The sequence below is a fragment of the Schistocerca cancellata genome, chromosome 7 (assembly GCF_023864275.1).
Source record: "Schistocerca cancellata isolate TAMUIC-IGC-003103 chromosome 7, iqSchCanc2.1, whole genome shotgun sequence".
NCBI lineage: Eukaryota > Metazoa > Arthropoda > Insecta > Orthoptera > Acrididae > Schistocerca > Schistocerca cancellata.
This window is the reverse complement of record NC_064632.1, coordinates 333,260,048-333,287,934: the sequence shown is the minus strand read 5'-3', so window position 1 is coordinate 333,287,934 and position 27,887 is coordinate 333,260,048. Positions and strand designations below refer to the sequence as shown.

General features: G+C 39.9%; 1 protein-coding gene across 4 annotated transcripts in view; it reads right to left on the bottom strand.

Moving 5' to 3' along the window:
* The window catches only part of LOC126092462 (protein Spindly-like), a 148,017-nt gene that overhangs the window by 11,831 nt on the left and 108,299 nt on the right, over positions 1 to 27,887 (bottom strand). For 2 of the 4 annotated variants that reach the window (XM_049908065.1, XM_049908066.1), the window contains exon 10: positions 19,052 to 19,224. In XM_049908065.1, the coding sequence (XP_049764022.1) occupies positions 19,052 to 19,224 (173 nt within the window). Of the gene's footprint in view, positions 1 to 13,455; positions 13,959 to 19,051; positions 19,225 to 27,887 lie in introns of those variants that run through there. The other 2 variants (XM_049908067.1, XM_049908064.1) reach the window with 2 other exon arrangements.

Sequence of the window (27,887 nt, the reverse complement as noted above, 5' to 3'; positions counted from 1 at the left end):
TGCTAGAAAGAGGGAGTGCTCGAAAGCTAGTGTGAATGCTGTTTTCTGTTGTATGTTACTGTCCTCCATCCATCGATCTGCTGTAGGTGAGTGGTTGCCATTGCCTTTCCCTTATTTTACGTACTGCACCATCCAGGAATTTCCAGACTTTCAGGAAACATGCCTCACACACAAAGAAAGAAAAATGTTATGTGGAAATGTGTCCGGAAACGCTTACTTTCCATGTTAGAGCTCATTTTATTACTTCTCTTCAAATCACATTAATCATGGAATGGAAACACACAGCAACAGAACGTACCAGCGTGACTTCAAACACTTTGTTACAGGAAATGTTCAAAATGTCCTCCGTTAGCGAGGATACATGCATACACCCTCTGTCGCATGAAATCCCTGATGCTCTGATGCAGCCCTGGAGAATGGTGTATTGTATCACAGCCGTCCACAATACAAGCAAGAAGAGTCTCTACGTTTGGTACCGGGGTTGCGTAGACAAGAGCTTTCAAATGCCCCCATAAATGAAAGTCTAGAGGGCTGAGGTCAGGAGAGCGTGGAGGCCATGGAATTGGTCCGCCTCTACCAATCCATCAGTCACCGAATCTGTTGTTGAGAAGCGTACAAACACTTCGACTGAAATGTGCAGAAGCTCCATTGTGCATTAACCACATGTTGTGTCGTACTTGTAAAGGCACATGTTCTAGCAGCACAGGTAGAGTATCCCGTATGAAATCAAGATAACGTGCTCCATTGAGCATAGGTGGAAAAACATGGGGCCCAATCAAGACATCACCAACAATGCCTGCCCAAACGCTCACAGAAAATCTGTGTTGATGACATGATTGCACAATTGCGTGCGGATTCTCGTCAGACCACACATGTTGATTGTGAAAATTTACAATTTGATCACGTTGGAATGAAGCCTCATCCGTAAAGAGAACATTTGCACTGAAATGAGGATTGACATTGTTGGATGAACCATTCGCAGAAGTGTACCCGTGGAGGCCAATCAGCTGCTGATAGTGCCTGCACACACTGTAAATGGTACGGAAACAACTGGTTCTCCCGTAGCACTCTCCATACAGTGATGTGGTCAATGTTACCTTGTACAGCAGCAACTTCTCTGACGCTGACATTAGGGTTATCGTCAGCTGCACGAAGAATTGCCTCGTCCATTGCAGGTGTCCTCATCGTTCTAGGTCTTCTCCAGTCGCGAGTCATACCGTATTTACTCGAATCTAAGCCGCACCTGAAAAATGAGACTCGAAGTAAGGGGGGAATTTCCCGAATCTAAGCCGCATGTGAAATTTGAGACTCTAAATTCAAGGGGGGAGAAAAGTTTTAGGCCGCACCTCCAAATCGAAACAAAGTTGGTCCATTGTAATATGAGACACAATTTAGGTTGAATGAATGACGATACAGCTACAGAGTCGTAAGCTTAGCAGTTGAGCTTTACCAGGTAGCCATTGCTATGCATCAGGCGCTCCGTCCGTATTTATACGGGAACCCTTCCTTTTTCACGTGCTTCGTCTGGTTTGAATCGATTGCTTATTTTGCTTTGATCTGATAAGTGCCGTTTTCTTTGTTATAGGTGTTTACGTCACTCTAAGCTGAAAATGCATTACTGTACTGTGTCATGCATTGTTTGTCACATTCTGATAGTGCGTGTTTACGGCCTGTTGCCGCTCGCGGCATGGATTGCTTTTGTGCGTGCTACCGCCGCTTACAATTAAAAAAAAAAAAAAAAAAGAAAGAGGAATCGTCTCATTAGCGAAACAATGGCAAGAGACTGCTATTTGTTGTTACTTACACTGCTGCTTTCTTTGATAATGATCAACAAGAACCAAATAGTAGACTGCGTATGATAGAACATGTTCTGAACGAGAGTTAGGTGAAAAATTTTCTCCGTTTGAAAATATTTGTGGCCGCTTCTTTAGTACATCAAATTCTGCACAGAAATTAGAGTCATCTTAGATTTAAAAATCTAGTCAGTTGCCGTGCTTCATTTATGACTGTATCACTATTAGGCATAAGAATAATACGAATATAAACATGACACGATATGTATATTCTTCCGCGTTTGCTGTTGTCTCACTCTAGTTTCGTAGTTTATTAGGCAGACAGGATTTAAATGAGATAGCAGCAAACACGAAAGAATACATGGCAAAATGTTTATATTTGTATTATTCTTATGGTGAAGAGAATACTGCATGTGATTCACATTTCATCAGGTTCCTATTAGCAACCATCTCTTCTCACAGATAGGAAAAAATTCAGAACGTAGAGTTGGCCATATTGACAAACATCCCAACAGTCTCGCCAGTCGGATTTTCGTAGTACATTGAAATGCTGCTACACTCGAAGATGAACAATATGGAATTTGTATTCCATATTGTATGATAATGTATGAAAATGAAGTGGTCGAAACTTGGAGCGGAGAAAAAAAAGCTCGTCTTCCATCTTTTTTTTTAATTAATTTACTGACGCAGAGGTTTTGGCGCCAGTATTTATCTTTGTGCCTACAAAGCATGCCTGTGTAGCGCTACATATATTCGACGGCAGAAGATAGTTGTGGCGGCATCTACCAATATTTTTCAGAACTTCGCTTGCTTTGCACTCGATTCTAAGCCGCAGGCGGTTTTTTGGATTACAAAAACCGGGAAAAAAGTGCGGCTTAGATTCGAGTAAATATGGTAGTCTGGAATGTTCCGTGCTCACTAAGACGCCGGTCAACTGCTTCGAACGTCTTCCTGTTGGGACACCTTCGTTCTGGAAATCTGTCTCGATACAAACGTACTACGCCACGGCTATTGGCCTGTGCTAATCCATACATCAAACGGGCATCTGCCAACTCCGCATTTGTAAACATTGCACTGACTGGAAAACCATGTTCATGATGAACACTAACCTGTTGATGCTACGTACTGATGTGCTTGATGCTAGTACTGTAGAGCAATGAGACACATGTGAAGACAAGCACCGAAGTCAACATTACCTTCCTTCAATTGGGCCAACTGGTGGTGAATCGAGGAAGTACAGTACATACTGACAAAACTAAAATGAGCTCTAACATGGAAATTAAGCATTTCCTGACACATGTCCACGTAACATCTTTTCTTTATTTGTGTGTGAGGAATGTTTCCTGAAAGTTTGGCCTTACCTTTTTGTAACACCCTGTATAGTGTTGCACAATGTCAGTTGCATGCCTCAAGGCACACACAGTTTCTAATTGTAAAACGACTTATTATGTTATGGTTTCAACATAAAATTATCTCTCATAGCGTGAAGTTTATGACAGAAATTTAAATTTTTAAATTTGGTTGATAATTATGTGAGATACTGAAAATCAAATTTCTGTTGCCTCTGAAGATCATTCAACAGGCAACTTGCAACTGGGACTGTGAACCACAAACCAGGATAGTCGTTTTGTAACATAGATAGAAGTCGCTTGTGAGGGATGTTGTCAAAAGCCTTCAGGAAACCTAAAAATGTAATTTCCTGCATTCTTCACAAGTTCAGATGTTTGGTTTCAAAAAATCCATCATAAGCCATAAATTCATTATCTATAGGTGTGATACAACGAAAAGGACACAGTGATATGAGTAACACAAACCTTTGTCCGGCCTTCAACCACAGTGTGAAAGACTTAACACACACTGTATACATTGCCAGAGCGAATTTGTCCTAAGTTCCAGAAATACAAAAAACACCAGCCATAACTTGACATATATACAATGATATGACATAAGCAATGAGACTATATTAGATCATGAAATTGAGATCTCATTTGCACAGTCAAAGACAGCTCCTGTTTCATGGCTGACAGCGGAGATAAAAGAAAAGATAATTATTTATTACAGGGACCCGATTTCAAGGACTTAATGATTGCCTGAAGGGCAGTCATTTAATTTGGTTGAGAAAGAGTAGCACTTGCTTTTATCTCTTTTCATCTTAAACAGTGAATCAATTATTACTGCTTTCAGGCAACTATCACTGTTACCAGGTCCAGTAGTTCATATTTTGCCCCAGTGTGTAGTTGTCCATAAAAGGAAGAAATTGTAAACAGAAGAAAATTTCATGAACTGGAGACTTTTTAGGGATAAAAATAGAATATTAATATTCAACTCTTCTTAAAATATTTATTTAATTAAATGCATTCCAATACAAAAAATATGTTTTGCATGATGCAAAAACTGTGCTACACTTTGTCAATCATGAAAGAAAAATGTCACAGAACACATGCAAAATAATCGTATGGTTCAGTCTACCTTGTAACACCTTTTATCTTAAACAAGTTTTTCATAAACTTACAAAAGCATTGTTTATCACAACAAATGACCAAGGAAGCTTAATAAGAATGCAAACAAAGCACGCAAGCTTTGTAATTAATTGTCTTGTCCGCTCATAACTTTTTAAAACTCCACAGTTTTCCTAACTGCTCATTTTCTCTCTCTAAAAGTTGCAAAAACACATCTCTTACTTAACCTCTCTCCATCAGAACCATTTTTGTAAAATTTTACGATTCCATCCAAGTCTATATTATGTCCAAGGGTATATTTTTCCAATGATTAAAAAAATTTCAAGGAACCAATGCTGAATCAATCCTAGAGTGATGCAATAAATTGATTTATAACTTCAAAACACGATTTTCTGAAAAATTCTTGAGACATTCTGAATTTGATACTTTCATCAAGATGTTTTGAGTTAGAACCAAGATCAGCAACTGTTTGAGCACTTTTACGCAAAAATTCTTCAAATTTAAAATCACAAGAAGCACTTAAAACATCAGTAACTGGTATTTTCACACGATTACATTTCTGTAATTCTGTATTTAAAATTTTTAACCAATGAAAAACTTTAATAACTATTGTTAAATTGAAATAACACTTTCACCTTTGCAAATAATCATAATCGTAGAAACCCATGCTTTGGCCGATACCTTGCTGCCAATTCCCTTGTCGATAGAAATGTCATACAGAAGCTACATCAGTTATTTATAATTTGCCATTACAACCTTCCTATACTCTATCTGTGCTACACATCTGTTAAATAGGAATGTATACCAAAATGAGACATCAACCACAATTCCATAAAATGTTAAATCTTAATATATAACTTGTTGGACTGTAGGCTGATGGAGAAGGTAAACATTTTTCAATTTCTTTCTCACTTTCAAAATGCAACTCTCTGAACTGAGCACAGCGCTTCGGTGACTCCCGTGTAAAGTTTACTAAATCTTTCATTATTCCAATAAATTTTCTGACTGGTAAAAATGTTTGAATTCCATATTGCATGATGAAATTAAGATTATGAGAATTACAATTCAAAAACAATGCTCAAGACTCTTGCTTGTGTATCTGTGACTGCAGACTTAGCCAAAAACATTTGAGGCCTCATCCTAATACTGGCCCCTTACTTTTGAGAGTGATAACTTGTGTAACATTAATATTTCTTATGTTTGTAAATGACTGATGCTCAAAGATACTTTTTCAGTTTGGGACACATCACAAGTTTCATGTTATAAAACTGAAAGACAAGCAGCAGTTTCTATCTCCTTCATAGGGCTTAAAAAGTCTGTAGTTGCCACCAGATGAAGAATTTAATTTTGATTATGGTTTTGTTTTAGGGCACAAAAGCAACTGGGTCCATAAGCACCAATATCAGAACTGTAAAACACAAAGACAAAGAGAGGAGTTAAAAACAACTACACCTTAATACCAACTGACAGAAGAGAAGACAGCTAAAAACATAGATGTAGAGAAAAGTCCATCATTTGTTTGAAATAAAATGACAATATCGACTGAACTTTATTATTAGTTTCAATGGGTATTTTATGTGCTGATACAATTAACATGAAGAGATGGTTGATTTTGGGGGAGGGGACCAAACAGCGAGGTCGGGGACCAAACAGCGAGGTCGGGGACCAAACAGCGAGGTCATTGTTCCCATGATCTGGATTGCAGAAATCGAGGGAGGAACAACACTCATCATAGTTCAGTCAAGTGGAAGGTATAACATGCTAAGTGGAGAAAGGGATATCAGGACAGCAGGAAGAGGAAATAACAGGAGTGCAGTGGGTGGAAATGGGGAAATCAGGGGTGCCCCAAAAGCGTTATGCATGGTGGGGCATCAGAACAGCCACTGATTCGTCCTGACACCAACACCATGCTATTATCATGATACAACAGGACAACACCAGAGGAAGGAGACACTAGAAAAGGGGAACAAAACAGCAGAACAGATAAGACCAAATGTAAGGAAAAGGTAGGGAGAACCTGGCCAGTGTGGAGGCAAGATCAAGGTCTCCAAAACCAATGCCTACATTAAACTGAGGGACTCAAAATTCAAAAGGAAAATTCAAGGATTTATACCCAAGAGTACGAACCACTTTCACAAAGAAAACTGAGGACAGACAAACATGTGATGATCGTCTGGTAACACCAGAAACAAGGAAGGTGGGAGGGCACATTTAGTACGAAGGGCCGAAAGCTGGGGGAGGTCCAACAAAATATAGATCACTGGGCGAGAAGCCCCACAACTACAAACATTGCAGAATAAAAACCATGGGCCAACTTAGTATGGCCAATATTAAGATGGAAGAGGATGGTGAACTCCCACGAGGAAAGGCAGGGAGAAGAACATCACATGGTGGGAATCTCCTTGATGACACAAAATTCATTAGACAGGGCCTCCCAGGATTAAGGCCACGACTGAATAAAAAGGGATTTGACGTCAAGCCAGGATACTTATGTGGCCAGGAACCCAAAGGAAATCAAACCAAACAAGCAGTCATCAAGGTCAGCAAGGAGGTCGTGAACAGCAGAGACCAAGGGGTGGTGGGAAACACATCGAGTGATAACCGAAAGACCACGGCGGGAGACAGGCAGGAGGAGGGAGGGTGGGAGACAGGACTGGGGCAAGGAAGAGGTAGGAGGGGGTAGTATGCACCAGTAGAAATCATCAACACAGGATGAGTCAGCCATATTTTTACTATCCTCAGTGTAAAACGGATGATCAAGGAATGTCTTATATTCTTTTCTTTCTTGTAAATCAGGTGGTATGGTGAGTGTGGAGTGTCAGTCATGACAAATTACATACATGGGTGGCAGAACGCATGTGCTCCTCTCATGGAGTGGGTGTCTATAGTCACCCCATGGCAGATCCGCAATACATCAGGAAGATCTGTGCCTGACATGCAAACTCCAAGCATCTCACAGGCGGTGGGCCGTACGCTTCACCTCACACTGATAACACATAACCTGTGGGGAAAGTTTTTTACCCCGAACCTTCCAGGGTGCAGCCAGAAAAGGGAAGGTCGCAGGCTTATAGGAAGCAGCATTCAACAGTCTGTTACCACACGAAGAGATGGTCGTAGGAGAACGGACAGATTTTTGGAACTCAATATGGTTCATGCACAAAGCATCCTCCCTAATACCACCCATTCGACCAGTGGCTCACCTCATGGACACCACCCAGCCACATCACAGGCCATATGGCGCAGTGGCCATTTCCAAGACCTCCAATGCTCCAGAATGACAAGTAACCACTCATAGGCATAAATGGGGATGCAACAGCTCAGGTATCAGAAGTGTTGTCAGGGGGCCAGCCAGTTGTTTACATAACAGCCCCACCACAGATTGGCTACACGTGTTGGGACCTAGCAAGGCAGAGGGGTGGCTACAACAGAGAGGGAAGAGGGGGAGGAAGGGAGGGAGACACTTAGGAAGGAGTTCTTCCCCAAATAGCTCACTCTACAGACAGAACATTTAGAAGTGAAGGCAAATTCCAAAAGGGGACCAAAAACACCAAAAAGGATAAATGAGAAAAGTCAAGGGGAAACAAAATTGCAAGGAATACAGGAATCCAGGTGGATAGTCATGTTGACATGAGTAAGAATACCGCGAGAGAAGGTGGGGGGGGAAGAATGGGCTGCAACAGCTTGGGACCCAATGGGTGCCATGCTCAAACTCACGAAAGAACCATGAGCCCCCTGGGGGGGGGGGGGGGGGGGGGGGGGGGGGGGGGGGGGGGGGGGGGGGACATGAAAAGAACTTGATGTGTGAGCCCTTATTTGCTCTGCTCCAGGTCTCCAGTTTGAAAATCAATCACCACCCAAAGCTTTTTACTTAATTTTCTGGTCTCCATGTCAAAACTCTGAACTTTCACTCACTCACTTTAGCACTGATTTGATGAATTCCTTATATCTATCAAGTTGAAGCCAATTTTTAAAAACTAGAAAGACTGCAGATTTCTTTGCAGCTGACACTAAAATCAAAAATTTATTTATATGTTGTACAAAGAAACATTTAAAAAGTCAGCATGAAAATAAAACAATAAGAATGATGCTGATGTTCTGTGTTACTGCATATTTTTCATTTGTATGTAATATATTTAATATCATGTTCGTCAATTCATTGTCATAGTTATCGAATGTAAGTTGTTTATTGAAGTCAAACTTTTTGTAAACTGCAGAAGTTTTTATAATAGATGCTTTGAAAGGTAAAATTATAAAACAACACACTTGGTTCTCAGAGTACAGTGTAGTTCCTAACTTCATGTTAATAACAATATTTTACACACATTTAAATGAATACCACACAGTGATTTTATTCCTTTAGTCTGCCTGTTGCAATGTGTATTTAGCTGAAAAGAAGAAATGTGAACACAGTACTACAGATATTCAGATCTAGGTTTGACATGTTCGATATGCCTGCCATCATTGGAGGCGATGTGACACAGACAAATAGCAAAATTCTGCACGACCCGCTGAAGTGTCGGAACATCAATGCTGTCGATGACTTCCTGGATGTCTGTTTTCAGCTCAGCAATTGTTTTGGGGTTATTGCTGTACACTTTGTCTTTAATATAGCCTCACAAAAAGGAGTCATATGTATTCAGATCCAGAGAATACGGCAGCCAATAGAGGTCTATGCCATTTGTCTCTAGGTACCCCAGTGCCAGAATGCGATCCCCAAAGTGTTCCTCCAGGACATCAAACACTCTCCTGCTTAGACGGGGTCAAGCATCGTCTTGCATGAACCACATCTTGTTGAAGTCAGTGTCACTTTGGATAATGAGTATGAAATCATCTTCCAAAGCCTTCACGTACCTTTTGGTAGTCACTGAGCCATCGAGGAATATCGTTTCTGTTATCCATGAATGGACATTGCATACTGTACAGTCACCCATTCAGGGTGAAGAGACTTCTCAATTGTAAAAAGTGGATTCTCAGTCCCTCAAATGTGCCAATTTTGCTTATAGACGAACCCATGCAAATGAAAATGGGCTTCATTGCTAAACCAAACCATGCATTCGCATACTAATTCCCATGATGCCCCACAGCCAACCGTGCTGTTTGATATAGTTCAATAATGGTCATCCTGTATATTGTAATTTATTTTAAATATAAATGTAGTCTATGAACCACCTGGTTTTGATTTTAAACATTTCACACACACAAAGCTAGGGACATTTCTTGTCCATTCTGATGCACAGTAAATACATTATTGGAATCGTAAATGCGTCTCAAGTGGAACATGAACATATAATTTATTTTCTACAATCACTATTACAGTGGAACTTCGATTTTACGTTTTTTGCAATTCTACACCATAAATTCGTAGCCCCTATGAAAAGCCCCGAAGATCAATGCTAAAAATTCTTCAGTTTTATATTTCTTCCTAGTAAGGTTTACTTCGATTCTAAATACTTACTTGGCGTCTCACTTGACTTCATCCTGTTTTCTTCCTATTGACATCTGAAGTGACTGAACGAGTTATAAGTGGCACAAGAAGGAGGATGGCTCACACCATGGGTGGTGGCAGAGTTAAGGGAATATTTTTGGCCACTGCAGACAGGGGTGCTAACACAACTTGCAACATTTAACTTCACCGCACAATTATGATGGAACTACTGCAAGGTTACAGGAGTAAAGGAAAAACAAGACAGTCAACATGAAGTGCTCAAGACCAAGCCAATACATGACGAAGGGACCCAGGCACCACCTTTTCTTGAGCCAATTATAAGTCTCAACTTTTAGCACATATTTCCGATGTATTGTATTCAGCAACAATATCAATTGTCAGCCTTTTAAATTCAAACCAAGTCTCAAAGAATATGCTTGGTCATAATCAAGGAAACATCGCCTCTTTCTGGCTAGTGAATTCTTATTGATTAGTGCCTTGTTACGTCATCCAATAGCTAGCCCAGCCACCACACCACACCAACACACATAAAATAAGCTCGCCTACTGAAAGCATAGAGAGGGGGTGTGGCCCTTCAGTGACAGGAGAGCATGTAATGGTGAAAGCATTTTGCGAAGTGCTGAAAATGCTGTGCTATGACAGAGCTGTCACATGGGACTAGAACAAGGGTTTTGCAATAGTCTATTTTAAAGACTTCTGACATGATACAGTTGCAACAAGTACATACACTACTTGTGCATATACTCTGCATCGCACACACCACACACCGTAGATCGTAAAGATTGGCAGCAGTAACAGAGGGCATGAAGCAAAACTGTAGCACCTGAGCTTTATTTCAGACTTACATTTTACACAGTGTACAGAAATCCACTGAGGTAACTTTAATATGCTTGTAACATCAGCTGAGGAAGGGAACTCATTTTTTCACATCCCTGTTTCTCTCATCAAGCATAAAATAAGACTTTAACAGTTATCAGCATACAAAGTGCAGCTCGTCAGAAAGTCATTAAACAATAACAGCAATGGTCATTAAGCAGATGTCCACATTTATGCTTATGGTTTAAATATCTAACTGCTGTGATGATTTTGGTTTAATTCAACATGTTCATCAATTTTTGCTTTTTTCTGGGTGAGCACATAGAATGATTTCTCAAAAACATTTGTTTTGAACATATAATTTGTGCTCATAGCATGTCGGAAAACAGCTCAATTACCTTGTACCCAGATACCAATTACAATTTTTGACAGGTTTTTACTTGCTGTTACACATCTGCGATTTTTTAAGAACTGACGAAATTCATTACCATAAAATATTGCACAACATTGTATTGTACATTTAATTTCCTTCCCTTAGATTTTGTACACAGTATTGGAGAGGATTAAGATTTTTAACCACATATGCAAATTACATGTGTTTTTGCTCATATTTTGGGGGTTTTAACATTTTCCTCAATTCTGCGTTTTTTTAAGTCTGGAAAGCACAAAAACATGAAGTAGGGGTTTCGCTGTACTTTGGGCCAATTTTTGTCATGGAATAGCAGTTGGCACAAATAGTCGACATTTTAAGATTTCAGTAAATTTCATTATTCTTAGCAGTATAAACACTAACATAAAGAATCACCAAAACATATTCAGGCAGAACAAATTTTTAAAGAAAGATTTGAATATTTAAAATTAATTCTTTTACTCTATTCTGCAAAGACTATCTCTGGATATATAGGGCTATTACAAATGATTGAAGCGATTTCATAAATTCACTGTAGCTCCATTCATTGACATATGGTCACGACACACTACAGATACGTAGAAAAACTCAAAGTTTTGTTCGGCAGAAGCCGCACTTCAGGTTTCTGCCGTCAGAGCGGTCGAGAGCGCAGTGAGACAAAATGGCGACAGGAGCCGAGAAAGCGTATGTCGTGCTTGAAATGCACTCACATCAGTCAGTCATAACAGTGCAACGACACTTCAGGACGAAGTTCAACAAAGATCCACCAACTGCTAACTCCATTCGGCGATGGTATGCGCAGTTTAAAGCTTTTGGATGCCTCTGTAAGGGGAAATCAGCGGGTCGGCCTGCAGTGAGCGAAGAAACGGTTGAACGCGTGCGGGCAAGTTTCACGCGTAGCCCGCGGAAAATTGGCTCATGCCACAACTGGAGACCGACAGCGCCGACTTCATCTTTCAACAGGATGGTGTTCCACCGCACTTCCATCATGATGTTCGGCATTTCTTAAACAGGAGATTGGAAAACCGATGGATCGGTCGTGGTGGAGATCATGATCAGCAATTCATGTCATGGCCTCAACGCTCTCCCGACTTAACCCCATGCGATTTCTTTCTGTGGGGTTATGTGAAAGATTCAGTGTTTAAACCTCCTCTACCAAGAAACGTGCCAGAACTGCGAGCTCGCATCAACGATGCTTTCGAACTCATTGATGGGGACATGCTGCGCCGAGTGAGGGAGGAACTTGATTATCAGCTTGATGTCTGCCGAATCACTAAAGGGGCACATATCGAACATTTGTGAATGCCTAAAAAAACTTTTTGAGTTTTTGTATGTGTGTGCAAAGCATTGAGAAAATATCTCAAATAATAAAGTTATTGTAGAGCTGTGAAATCTCTTCAATCATTTGTAATAACCCTGTATAATTTCTTACAAGATCATGTTTCCTTAATTTTATGAAAGTTATGCCATAGAACTTTCATAAAACACTTCAATGCCAAATAAAACAGTAATGCTACTCCTAAAAATATTTAACTACTTTCCTACTTGTTTATTTCTTCTATTTTTTGTTTTCTCTATACAATTTGTATCAAGGATATTGTCATAAACACAGATTATTGCAAGCAGCTGAATTCGAGGTTCGGTTAGTACAACAACACAAGAGGGGTAGCATTTGTGGTGAGTAACTGAGATTATTTAAAATTGTCATTGCACCTAGGGATTCCAATTCATAACAATCTGAGGATTTCTTGGTGGAAGTAATAATGTGCTGGGCACTTTTCTTACAAATATTGCAGATTTCAGCAAGAGTACAACACAAACTTTGCTCCAAATAGGCCATTAAGTTGAACAGTATGTACATAATTGATGATGAGTGTTAGTTGATTCAATCTGATATTTATTTATTGAGACATTATCAAGGTCTTAAGTCAAGGGAAGGCAAGAATAATATAACTGTATTTTTCTTTTCTTTTTGGTGTCTGGGTTTTTGTGAACTCAAAGTGTGTGGACTTCAATTTCACTTAAAACAGTCCTAGATACAGAATGGGAGTAAGAGGTACACATGTAAATACTGTGCTGTCTCATGTGGCTTCACATTCAAAAGCTGAGCAGCAGGTTGCACGCATGTAATACTCATACCTATCACTACAAAAACATGGTGTACCACAAAATAAAGTGAACTGTCACATCATTTTAAGAGTTTCTACAGTAAAAGGAAAACCAAAGATACAGCTCCTTTCCACCTGTCAGCAAGAGTCTTATAATATTCTTGGCTCATTGGGATGAATTTCACTTGGTAATAAGAAAATACGAATATCAATCAAATGACAAATGTTTACTGTTAGTCTCTTATTCAGAAGTAATTTAGAAGTACAGGAGACCACGCACCGAACAGCAACAGCATAGAGTCATCAACAGGCACACACGAAAATAAGAATGAAAACTTTGCTAGCTTTCTGAAGAAATCCTTTGACAAGTTAGAGAGAAAAAAAAAAACACACACACACACACACACACACACACACACACACACACACACACACAGTGAGGATGACACATGGAGACATGGACTGGGAGGAGGGGTGACAAAACAGAGCAAGAGCAAACAGATACAGGGTGTGGGGACAGCAAGTTAGTGGAGATAGAATCCAGGAGGTTTACAGGTGTGAAGGAGATATTGAATGATAACTCCCATCTAAGTTCCAGGACATGATGAAAAGTAATGCATCCAAATTTTTTATTCTGTTCCAGGACATGATGAAAAGTAATGCATCCAAATTTTTTATTCTGTTCGCAATATTGGCTTAGGTATTACTCATCGTGTTTATTACTCTGTTGACTTTCCCACTTCGCCAACACAAGTTGCAACCCTCTGCAACAAGAGGGCTCTGAACTGTAGCACATAACATGGCGGTGTGTAATGTAACTATGCCACTGTGTGAGCAACAGAGTTTCAAATGCGATAAGAACGTCCACACAAGGAGCAGCCCCTCCTTCAGCATGACAATGCCAGGCCACACGAAGTGCTGCGACATCTGAAACAATCCGATACCTTGGATTCACTGTCATTTATCATCCTTCATAGTTTCGACTTGGACCCATCAAGGATGTCACTTAGACAGCGATGATGCAGTGCAGTGCAAGCAGAGTTGAGGTTGTGGCCCCATTAATAAAGTCAAACATTCTACAGTGATGAGATCAACAAACTGGTCTCTCATTGGAAGAAATGTGTTCATCGACATGGTGGGTATGGTCAGAAATAAATATATAGCCTTGAAGGATAAAGATGTAGAATGTTAATAATGTTTATTTCGTTTAAAAAGCTGTAAGGTTTTTCACAAAATTCTGAGGCATTACTTTTCAACGTGTCCTCTTAGTTCAGAAAAGCTGGTGCTGCAAGGAAGGAGATGGTACAAGTGGTAAAGTAGCCACTGAACTCTAGTATTTTATGCTAAACAGTACGTTCCACCACTGCACTGTCAACTCTGTTCTTTGCCACAGTTTGACAGGGGCACTCATTCTGATGGACAGCTGGTTGGTTCACAGTCTGCCTCATTTGGGATAAGCCTGTGACATGACTGTATTAAGAAGTGCTGTGTGGGTGAACTTGACAGGTCTTTCACAAGGATACAACCCTTGTGGCAACGGGTTGTGAGTAGGAGTGGTATAAGGATTGGCCAGGATGTTGTGTAGGTTCGATGGGCACTACTTTAGGAAGAACAGGAAGAATCATGAGCAGAGAGCCTTTCATTTTCAGGCAGGTAATCAAAATCCTGGGATGGATATGGTTCAGTTGTTCCATTCCAGGGTGATATTGAGTGATGAGTGGGGCACTCCTTTGCAGCTAATTCTTGGAGGTGGTGGGGGTGTGTGTGCGCGCGATATGCCATGGGAAATCTGTTTGTGGACTAGGTTTAGAGGGTAGTACCTGTCCGGAATGGCCTTTGTGAGACCTACAGCATACTGGGCAGTGGAATTCTCGTCACTGCTGATACACTGTTCGCAGGTGCCCACGCTGTCCTTGGAGTGAAATTCTGGTTTAGAAGAGCGCGACAGTTGTTAAAATTAATGTACTACTGGTGGTTGGTGGGGTTAATATATACAGATGTATGGACAGAGCAGTGGAGGTCAACATCCAGTAAGGCAGAACATCGGATTGAGATGGACATGGTAAAGAAGATGAGAGCGAAGGTATTGAGTTTATGGAGGAATGAGGATATGGCATCTCAGCCCTGCATTCAGATCATGAAGATATCATCATTAACCAGAACCAAACCAAGAGGTGTGGGTGGCTAGGAAGGTTTCCTCTAGATGGCGAGCACACATTTTCGCACAAGAGGGTGTCATGCGCATGCCCATTACTGTGCCACTGATTTGTTTGTATACCGTCCTCTCAAAAGCAGGAGCACTGCATGTAGGGCTATAGTTGGTAAGGAATATAAAGAATGAGGTAATGGGCATGGGAGTCCAAAGGACAATGGGAGCAGTAAATTACTTACATTCTGCCTGAACTTTCCACACGATGAAAATAGATTCAAATTGTGCAACTCTGCATTGATGTCAGCTGTTTGCAACACATGAAAATTTATGCCTGACCAGGATTCAAACCTCGAAGTGAGTGGTTGCTTTAACCACCCGGCTATCCAAGCACATCTCCAGGACCGATCAAAACTTCCATACACCATATATCATCATGATTCCACACTAAGTTTACTCATTTTCTCATGCTGTAAGTGCACCAAAACTTGACCAGCCAAGACTAAAAACAAACACTGTCAGATGGAAATTCACTAATTCTTTTTATATTGCACAACTGTCACATGATGTGTCAGCTAGTAAGTGTTTAATAGTCTGAAAAATAGCTTTTGTTGCTTGGCTGTAGTAAGAGGTCAGAATAACATCCAATTTCCGTAATTATATATAAACAAAGTATACTGCTCCCCTGCATCCCTTCTTGTCTTTTTTGTAGGTTAGTTATCTTGATCATATATTTTCATAAATTAATATGTCTGTACACAGAGTGGACATTGGTAGAGCTCCTGTCCTAATCACAATGCCTGCAGTATCTCATGATGATTACCAGCAATATTATCAATTGAGTAAGTTTCTTCCCCATTTGGGACCACAGTGTTCTCAAATGTGCAGCAGCTACTGCACCAGTATGTCAGGTTAATACTGCCGCCACACGTTTGTGATGCTGCTGTACCACTTGAAATGGCCACATCTTCTTTGGGAGAGCTGCTGCCCCAAATGATACTATGTCTGCTGTCTAGCATGTAGGAGCATACAGGTTACTATTCATGAGAGCAGCTTTTCCAAAAGTAGGAGAGAACTCAAGTTAAGTAGTAAGTATGTCTTGGTAACTGCTGTTAGCAAAGCTGCTGTGCAAACATTCTCTCAGTGTAAATGAGGTGCTGAGAACAATAAGGGCCTAAAGCACACCATCATCTATTTTGAGACTGCAGCATATAGGCATGCACCTGGCACGTGTTGATTTTATAGCTAACCAGTCCCCCCCCCTGTAACTATAGGTGCACACTGTTTATCTGAACATTAACGAGAAACTGCCTCACCGATTTCTCTGATATTCATTTCCATGTGGGCCCAAAGCATAATTTTGTTGCTCTGCACTGCTCAATTGTTTTCTAGTATTGCTAGTGGAATTTGGTGTCTATATCTTGTATCTAGTAGTAATAGGGCATCAAGCCTTAGATTGTGCTAAATGAAAATGGTGATATGATGACCATGAAGTGTTGGAATAGGTCATAACTATTTATCTGTAATTATATCTGATTCTAGTTTCACATTAATGACAAATTTTACAATTTTCAAAAGACACTACTGCCACTAAACTATATATGGACTTTTGTGCATAAACATTAATAATAATATAATCCTATACATTAATTGATATTTTATTATATAAAGTGGGTACATCATTTTTTCTTAGCAAATATAAGATGTTTAGATTCGGTTAAAAAAACAATTCAGACCTATGAGACTTGTGGTTTGTCTGTGAATCTGTTTTTCACAAACATATTTTTCTCAAAACTATGTGTTTGTCCTCTGGGCCCTTATGGCTCTCAGTGCCTCATATGTACTCTCTCACATCCAGAGTGCTTATTTTACAGTGGTTACAACAACCCCCCATACCTATACTAACCACTGATCCTGAATGCTACCCCTGACACATATGTACACTGATGAGCCGAAACATTATGACCACCTACTTAAAAGTGAATTGGTCCTCTTCTGGAACGCAATTCAGCAGTGATTCTGCATGGCATCAATTCAACAAGTACTTGATAGGCTTCCAGAGTTTTGAGGCACCAGATGCCTAAGTACAAATCACACACTCCACGAAATTATAGGTTGTTCATTTTTGGGCATGGAGCGGGTGCCCAAAAGCGTTCCAACTGGGTTTCATCAGCTGCAGATAGGCCGAATTTGATGGCCAAGACGTCAAAGCGAGTTAGTTATTATGCTAGTCAAACCATTGCAGTACAATTCTGGCCTTGTGACACAGACAGTTGTCCTCCTGAAGATGCCCTCACTGTTGAGGAAGATGTCAAGCATAAGGGATTGCAGGTGATCCCTAATAATGTTCACATAGTCCACAGCCTTACGGTGCCTTCAGTTACTGCTGCAGTCCCATGGAAGCCCAGGTGAAAATTCCCCCATAGTACTACTCCCACCGGCCTGCGTCCATAGCGCGTTACATGTTTTGAGCAGCCATCTGCCTGGATGACGGCATATCTGGACACAAGCAGTGATCTGATTTAGCGATAAACAGGATTCATCCAACAAGGCAACAAAATTCCACTTATCCGTGGTCCAATCTCAATTATACCAAGCACAAAGTAACCATAACTGATGATTATGATGATGATGATGATTGATCAACATGGGAACACACAGGGGTTCTCTGCAGAGAATATCATGTTCAACACCATGTGCTGAACTGTGTGCTACAAAATACAGAAGACTCGTGCCTGGACCAGCACTGTACTTTGTTATCAGATCTACCACAGATCACCGTCTATCCTGCTTTAGAGAGTGGGCAAGCCTCCGGTCCATATGTTCTGTGATAAAGTATGGATGTCCAACTTCTTGTTGCCTACTTGCGGTTTCAGCATTCTTCAACCACTTTCCATATGTGACAACCAGCTTTGCCATTTCCGAGATGGTTGTTCCCAAGCACTGGGGCACAATAATCTGATTTTTGCAAAAGTTGTTTAAGTCAGTGGATTTAAGCATTTTCGCCACGTATCAGCACTAGAAAGTGCCCCCTACTCCACTTTACTGTTCTGTTCCGTTTCTGCTCCGTTCATATATTTCTCTTACTCCATCAAGTATGCTCACTGTCACCAGGCAGCATACAACCTGATAGAGGGCAGTGGTCATATTTTGGCTCATTAATGTAGCTAAGTAGTCAAACTGTGACACGTAAGTACGTAGGTTCCATATCACACTAAAGTGATAATGAATATTACGTTCATGTTTAAAAAGCCAGGTCAAATGGTTACAGCTCTGTTAGACTCTCATGGTTGTTCCTGCATAATACTTAGGACCACTTTTAATTTCCAGCACCTTATTTGAAAGCCACACTTTGTCAGATGTGGGCTGGCAGCTGACACTTTCAAACTTAAGATGACAAATCCAAGTAGCTTTTTGTGGTTTCTACACTGTATCGTTCTTTATCTCTATGCTGGAAGCTCACCACATATACTACTCCATTAGCTTGACAGTGATTTGCAGCTTTGAAGCAGCCTAATACCACTTCTTTCAGTAAGTTGAAATTTTGCATTGGCATCAATATACTAGGACAAATGTACCTTAAATTCTGCAATTACTGGGAAAACAGACAGACCCCATACTTGTATATGGTACCAAATGAGATTTTGCACTACTGATTCAAAGTAACTGCTAAATTTGTGACAACTTATTATTAAAGCCCCCTTTCTTAAAGGCTGTCGTACCGGTAATAATTATCAACATATTTATTACTATAACAAAACTGATTGTAGTATTTTTCTGTATTATCTTAATCATCAAAGCAAGCTTCTCTAAACAAAATTAGTCACACACAACAGACTGCCTTCTTAAAAAAATATTCCATCAAAGTTACCTTCTTCACTCTTCAGAAGCTGCAGTTTAAGTTTTACTACTTCTGCCTCAGCACGCAGTTTCATACTTTCCACAACTGCTTTCTCACGTTCAGTGGCTGTGACTTCTTCAGTTGCTGCAATGTACCTTGCCATAATATCTTCACAGCGTTCCCACACCTGTTTTGTCTTCTCTCTAAAGGAAAGAAACAGAATTCAAAAAATGGTTCAAATGGCTCTGAGCACTATGGGACTTCTAAGGTCATCAATCCTCTAGAACTTAGAACTACTTAAACCCAACAAACCTAAGGACATCACACACATCCATGCCCGAGGCAGGATTCGAACCTGCGACCGTAGCGGTCGCGCGGTTCCAGACTGTAACGCCTACAACCACTCGGCCACTCCGGCCGGCAAACAGAATTCATTAGCACAATCTGCAGAGGATGTTTTCTTTCAAAATGAGGGTGTACTCACAAAAGCTACAATTACACAATGACAAGGAGGAGGTCAACCAATGAAAAACTAAGTCTCATGGAACATGATTATGAAGGACAAAGGAAAGCATCAGAGGATGAAACAACACAAACCAGTATGGAAGTTCTACTAACAGACTGGTTACAGAGGAGAAACGTAAAATAATTACTACAAACAACATCTTTCTGACATGGCTTCCCTTTGAAGTTCTGAGAAAAATCACACTTCCCAAATGAATTACAGCAGTCCTAAATAGTAGATAATGAATATGTTATTAGATTTCATCTCTTAAACAGTTTGTTTTTCAATGGTGAAATCAATCATAATAACACCCCCCCCGCTCCCCACCACACACACACACACACACACACACACACACACACACACACACACACACCTTAAGGAAAGTGTAATCAAACGGTGTAATAAAATAATAAGCACTATGTGAAATAAATTAGACTGCGTAAAAGTAGGATGACAGTATTCAAGGACAAGACTATTACACACAAAGCTGTCGAAATTCAAATTTTACCACTGTTTAATGTCACTGGTGCCCATAGCTGTTGCTATATGCATGTTTACAAGTCTGTTGTTCTCAAGATTTATTTTACTCCCTGTACAGAAAAGTACAAATAAAGATGTTCCATAATTAAATGGTGTGCCTGTTACTTCCAAACCACAACACTGGGCGCAGGTTAGGCAATTGGTAAAAGCAACATTTTGCACACAGAGAAAGCGTAGAAATAAACTCGTTAATGTGACGAATATGGCACACATGACCACTGTACACAGAGTTCGACCAGATATGCTGTCATAAAATAATTACAATACTTAGAGACAAATGGTAATGAGATGGGGAGCTATTAATATCAATACTCTGGGAAGAAGGTAGAGCTGGCAGAGGCTGCAAGTAAGATGGGGCTGGACGTTTTAGCTGCTAGTGACATTCGGGTAAGGGGTGAGAAAGAAGAGGAAGTGGGAGAATACAAGGTCTACCTGTCAGGAGTCAAAGCAGGAATAGCACAATGGGATGTAGGGCTTTACATCAGAAAAGAAATGGAACCCAGCGTAGTTGCAATAAGGTATGTAAACGAACGACTGATGTGGATAGATTTGACAGTGTCTAGCAAGAAAATTAGGATTGTGTCAGTATATTCGCATTGTGAAGGGACAGATCAAGATAAGATGGATAGTTTTTATGAGGCACTCAGTGATGTAGTTGTTAGAGTAAAGGACAAGGACAGTGTTCTGCTCATGGATGATTTTAACGCCAGGATTGGAAATCGAACAGAAGGGTATGAAAAGGTTATGGGTAAATTTGGAGAGCATATGGAGGCCAACAGGTACGGGAAACAACTCTTGGATTTCTGTGCCAGTATGGGCTTAGTAATCACAAACCCCTTTTTTAAACATAAGAACATTCACCAGTATACTTGGGAAGGCAGGGGAACCAGATCTGTCATTGACTATATAATAACAGATCAGGAATTCAGGAAGGCTGTGAGGAACACACGTGTATTCAGGGGATTCTTTGATGACACTGATCATTATTTAATCTGCAGTGAAATTGGGATTGTGAGGCCGAAAGAGCAGGAGGTCAGGTCCATATGTAGGAGGATAAGAGTGGAGAAACTTCAGGATAAGGAAATCAGGCACAAGTACATAACAGCGATCTCAGAAAGGTACCAGTTAGTTGAATGTAGTCAATTACAGTCATTGGAAAAGGAATGGACAAGGTACAGGGACACAGTACTAGAAGTGGCTAAAGAATGTCTTGGAACAGTAGTGTGTAAAAGTAGGATGAAGCAAACAGCTTGGTGGAATGATACAGTCAAGGCAGCCTGTAAAAGGAAAAAGAAGGCGTATCAAAAATGGCTACATACCAGAACCCAGGTAGACAGAGAAAGTTATGTTGAAGAAAGAAACAAAGCCAAACAGATAATTGCAGCATCCAAGAAGAAATCGTGGGAAGACTTTGGAAACAGGTTGGAGACTATGGGTCAAGCTGCTGGAAAACCATTCTGGAGTGTAATTAGCAGTCTTCGAAAGGGAGGTAAGAAGGAAATGACAAGTATTTTGGACAGGTCAGGAAAACTGCTGGTGAATCCTGTGGATGCCTTGGGCAGATGGAGGGAATATTTTGAAGAGTTGCTCAATGTAGGTGAAAATGCAATCAGTAATGTTTCAGGTTTCGAGGTAGAATGGGATAGGAATGATGATGGAAATAGGATCACATTTGAGGAAGTGGAAAAAATGGTCAATAGATTGCAGTGCAATAAAGCGGCTGGGATGGATGAAATTAAGTCGGAACTCATCAAATACAGTGGAATGTCAGGTCTTCAATGGCTACACAGGATAATTGAAATGGCCTGGGAGTCGGGACAGGTTCCATCAGACTGGACAAAAGCAGTAATCACACCAATCTTTAAACATGGAAACAGAAAAGATTGTAACAACTGCAGAGGTATCCCTTTAATCAGCATTGTGGGAAAAATCTTCTCAGGTACTGTTGGAAGGAAAGTGCGAGTATTAGCTGAGGACAAATTGGATGAAAATCAGTGTGGGTTTAGGGCTCTTAGAGGTTGTCAGGACCAGATCTTTAGCTTACGGCAAATAATGGAGAAGTGTTAAGAGTGGAACAGGGAATTGTATCTATGCTTTATAGATCTAGAAAAGGCATATGACCGGGTTCCTAGGAGGAAGTTATTGTCTGTTCTACAAGACAATGGAATAGGAGGCAAACTTTTGCAAGCAATTAAAGGTCTTTACATGGATAGTCAGGCAGCAGTTAGAGTTGACGGTAAATTGAGTTCATGGTTCAGAGTAGTTTCAGGGGTAAGACAAGGCTGCAACCTGTCTCCACTGTTGTTCATATTATTTATGGATCATATGTTGAAAACAATAGACTGGCTGGGTGAGATTAAGATATGTGAACACAAAATAAGCAGTCTTGCATATGCGGATGACTTAGTTGTGATGGCAGATTCGATTGAAAGTTTGCAAAGTAATATTTCAGAGCTAGATCAGAAATGTAAGGACTATGGTATGAAGATTAGCATCTCCAAAACGAAAGTAATGTCAGTGGGAAAGAGAGATAAACGGATTGAGTGCCAAATAGGAGGAACAAAGTTAGAACAGGTGGACGGTTTCAAGTACTTAGGATGCATATTCTCACAGGATGGCAACATAGTGAAAGAACTGGAAGCGAGGTGTAGCAAAGCTAATGCAGTGAGCGCTCAGCTACGATCTACTCTCTTCTGCAAGAAGGAAGTCAGTACCAAGACTAAGTTATCTGTGCACCGTTCAATCTTTCGACCAACTTTGTTGTATGGGAGCGAAAGCTGGGTGGATTCAGGTTACCTTATCAACAAGGTTGAGGTTACGGATATGAAAGTAGCTAGGATGATTGCAGGTACTGGTAGATGGGAACAATGGCAGGAGGGTGTCCACAATGAGGAAATCAAAGAGAAACTGGGAATGAACTCTATAGATGTAGCAGTCAGGGCGAACAGGCTTAGATGGTGGGGTCATGTTACACGCATGGGAGAAGCAAGGTTACCCAAGAGACTCATGGATTCAGCAGTAGAGGGTAGGAGGAGTCTGGGCAGACCGAGGAGAAGGTACCTGGATTCGGCTAAGAATGATTTTGTAGTAATAGGTTTAACATCAGAAGAGGCACCAATGTTAGCACTGAATAGGGGATCATGGAGGAACTGTATAAGGGGGGCTATGCTCCAGACTGAACGCTGAAAGGCATAATCAGTCTTAAATGATGATGATGATGATGATGATGATGATGATGATGATGATGATGATGACTTAGAGAATACAAGTTTAAGCAATACAAGTACTCTTCAAAAATTACACATGGGGATATCTATCTGGAAAAGTAATGCAACTTGTAGTGAGTGGTGAAAGTGAAATGCTTGCTGCGGCAGAAGCTGCATACAAAGCACGGCTAGCAGCAGATAGAATGGCAAAAGAAAACTTGATTTTATAAATCAATCAGACAGATCTGAAGCAAGTAAAGAACTGCACTACGTCACATGAAGTATAGCCTAGACTAAAATCAATTTATGCATCTGAAGGACCTGCTGACTAAGCAAAGCTGCTCAAATGCCTCACGTTTCACAAAATGCAACCCACTGATGATGTAACAATATCTTGCTGAATTCTTCAATGCTGTGAACAAGTTACAAGCAATCGCTGGCAATCTATTGTCAATAATGCTGCTCTACGGACACTTATGACAATTTTAAATGTGCTATTGAATCCTGTTACCATCTACCAGATATCAAGACACAAAAATTAAAATATCTTGGAAGAACATACCAAGGATTCAGAAAGACAGCGAAAATTTAAGTGCTGCAATGTTTGTTAAACAAGGTAAGCATTTTGTGAACAAATTAAAAAGCCCTGTTAGCCACAGTGACAAATGGTAATTAAAAAAAGCTCAGCATACAAATGCAGCTTTTATAACAAGGGCACGAATAAGACTTCCCGTTACAGCTTTGAAATTCAGTGACTTCTATCTCACTAGACGCACTGTGTGTCCTGAAGGACAAACCACATCCATTTCCTTCATCCACAAAGAAAGGAACTCAAATGAACTTCTGGATGTCAGTGGACCAGTAAGAGATATATCTTCAGAGGGTGGGATTTTTTTTTTTTTTTTTTTTTTTTTTTTTTTTTTTTTTTTTTTTTTTTGTGGCATTTATAGACAACTACATCAGACAGTGTAAAGTATATTTCCTTCAACATAAAGGAGATATTGGTAACAAATCTGTCAAATTCAAAAACACAGTTTAAACTCAGACTGTGTCATGCAATTAAATCCTTTCAGTCAGACAATGATATGAAATACAGCACCGAAGGAATGTACTCCATCCTCAGAATGGTGGGAATACAGCAATGTCTAACAGTTCCATACAAATTGCAGCAGAATGGTGTTGCTGAATGAAAGAACTGTTCATTGGGCGAAGTGTTGCTCGAGTCACGTCAACCATCATCATTTAGCCTGAAGCCATCAACACAGCTAACTACATTTGAAATTGTCATTTAATTCAAGGACCATGCAATGGAACTCTGTATGCAAGTGGCTGAAGAGAAAACCTGATGTATCTCGTGTTCATACATTTGGTCAAAACATTGCCATCCTAGATAAATTGCCTTGAGGGTCGCACTTACCTTTCTTTGGCAAGGAAGAGATTTTTGTAGGCTATTTTAATTGTTCAAAAGCCTACTGTGTGTGGGTACAAGAAATTACGCGATTCTCTTGATAATCGATGTGAGATTCCTTCATCATGACAGTTTTGAGCCCCAGCAAACTTATGTGGACTCCAACAAAGATGAGCTAGTTCATCACCAAAGAGGAGGTATCAACATCAATTCCAGGAGTGGGTATTTCAGTGATGATACAAACAATGAATCCAAGTTGTCATCACAACAAACCATTCTACGGCTTTGAAGAAGTAGTTATTCTGCCATAAAGCAATGGTGTTAACATGGCAACAAGATGGAGAGATGGCACACCAAAGCTAGTGCGAACAAGAAACAAGGGTTTCCAAATAAGGCATACAGACTTCCAGTCACTGCAGGAGACAAATTCACCCCTGACAATGACTTCTGTGATGATGACAATAATTCTTCAATCGTCACACCTGCTCAATAGTTTGAGCCAGATGTAGACTCGTCAGATGTTTCAAACCATGATAATTTCATAGCAAATGCAACAGAGGTCAACATCAGTGATTCATTACTTGTTCCGAATCACCAAGAGTGCTTTAAGCTATGTACGATGAAATCAGGTCAACTATGATACATGGGACATCACAGACAGACCAATGAATGAATTGACTCTAGAATTATTTTGAGGAAGAAATACAATAGTGATGGATCTTTGCTGAGGAGATGAGCAAGAATAAATGCACGAGGATTTCATCAAAAACCTAGAGTTGACTTTGTGGAAATGGTCTCTCCAATTGCAAAAATCTAATACTTAGGACTACTCATGGCTTTGTCAGTCAAGCTTAACTTGTATGTCTCCCAACTGGATATCATCACTGCATTACTCTTGGTAAAACTGACACAGAAATATTCATCTAAAAGCTAGATACACTGGTTGAATTCTTACAAAACAGGAGAGGTGAAGAAAAAGATAATCATATGGTCAAGAAGGCAAGTGACACGTTCCAAACATTGACATCCAGTGATACAGGGTGCAAACTAAGAAAAGCTATTTATAAGCGGCACCAAGCTGGTCAACAGTGATGAGAAATTGAATGTAAATCTAACATCAACTTCATTAAACCCACAAATTCTGGTCCATGCATCTCTGTAAAAAGTGTATGAAAACTGTCTAGTCTTCATACTCGCTTTAGTGGATGACACTTGTTTCAGCAGGTGCAGAAATAACAAAACAAATTAAGGATGAGTTACCTGCCAGATTTGACATCAAGGATCATGGCGTCAGAAATGGATGGAACATTGATGTTCACTGCCATCAGTACTCAACCAGACATGCTATGCCGTCAGTAAGCTAAGCTAGTCCAGTAACAGCCATGATTTTGTTCACTGGTAAGCACCTAAGCGAATACTTATATTTTTCAAAGTAACTGACCTACATCAAGTGCAACAAAAGAATCTTCAGTTTCATGGAGGCTGTTTGACGAGTTCTGATGGAAGGCTACAAGGTTCATCAGATCAGCAATCTCATGGTGTTCACACAAGAAGAGAGCTGTTGGTCCAACAGAATACGTGATGACAGATGCCCAAAGGCTCTTCCTGCACTGAAGCACAGAAATGTGTTTAAGTACTTTGACTTCAATCCTAGAACCATAAACTTAATGATTTATAATTGTTCGTAAAGCTTGAGGAAGTGTGCTGAGCTTCAAATTCTACTGGCATATAATATCGTTAGTATCCATACATGTTGCTATGTGCACGTTTTCAGATCTGTTGTTCCCAGTTCTATGTTATCCTCCATACAGGAAATTACAAATAAAGTTGTTCAGTAATTAAATTAGGTGCGATTCCTGTATTTTGAAACTGCAACCCAACAAAAACAAATGTTCAGAACACATTAATAAAAGAAAGATGATTGGAAATTGTTTCTTTGACTCTGAAATGCATAAAAAAAACTGCGCGCAACTGGAGCCCATAATTTTTCCATTCTTTGGACACAAGTAAAGGGTCATCCAAGTAGACAGCCATCTTCTGGATGCAGCTTATTATTTCATGCTGTTTTAACTCCTCCCCCTGGGTTGTCAGCAAAACAGCCCTATGTCACTATCCTTGCAGCATGTACAGTTGTGTACACGCAGTTCTCGATATTCATAGCTTTAATGATCAGCCAGTTAAAGACTTGCACTTACAAGATGATCTCTTCAATTTTCTTCATACTTATACTGCTGAGGTCAGCACCTAGAAACCAATTTCCTAAAGCAGTGGGCACACTTCTCCAAAAAACTTAAAAAGGCTTTTGCAAGCAAAGATTTTTTAGAATTGTTAAGAATAAAAAATGTAGAATATTTTATACTTTTTTGCCAGATCTTTTTATTTACCTCTTATAAAACCTACATATCTTCCTAAGAAACAAACTTTTCATTCTAAACTATGTAATGCTACTATTAACAATGTGGTATCAACAAATTTAACTGTCCCCCAAAATATGGTGAAATTATCTTACTCACCAGCAGCTGGGAGCATAAAGTAAAACTCTAGTAGTTACAAAGTCCCTAGTTCATCATCTTTCACCACCACCACCACCACCACCACCACCACCACCACCACCACCACCACCTTTCATTAAACAGGAATGTTAGTAACAAATATTGAATATCAATTTTTAAATAAAAAATTTTAATTTTAATTGTAAATCACAATAAATTAAAATTTTATGCTGAAATGTGAAATTCTTTACTTCCAAATCTAAAAATGTATAAATCAATAACAGTGTTCAATCTCTAGAAACAGGAAACTTATTTTATATTTGATGTTTTGTATTTTTGTACTAAATTGAATTTATTGTGAATGCTCTCATTTTCATGTAATTAATAAATATGGAAATGAAATGAAAATTGAAATTGGTTGCTTGTGGTGATAACTGAACCAGCAATTTCCCAATTAGAAGATATTGAAATGCGTGAAATTGTTTGAAAAACAGTGTTTGGAATTCTTCAAACACAATTTTTCCGTGAGTTTTTATCCACCATGTTTTGTGTGTGTTACTGCTTTGGTAAATTTACGTCCAAAAACAGACCTACAAATCCAGTAAGTAGAGTACGCGAAGGATATGGTGGCTGGTGAAAAGTGACCTATTTTCATCTAAAGTTATGCAGGAGTTCATTTTTTCGGAAGAAGATGCCAACATTGTTTGTCCCC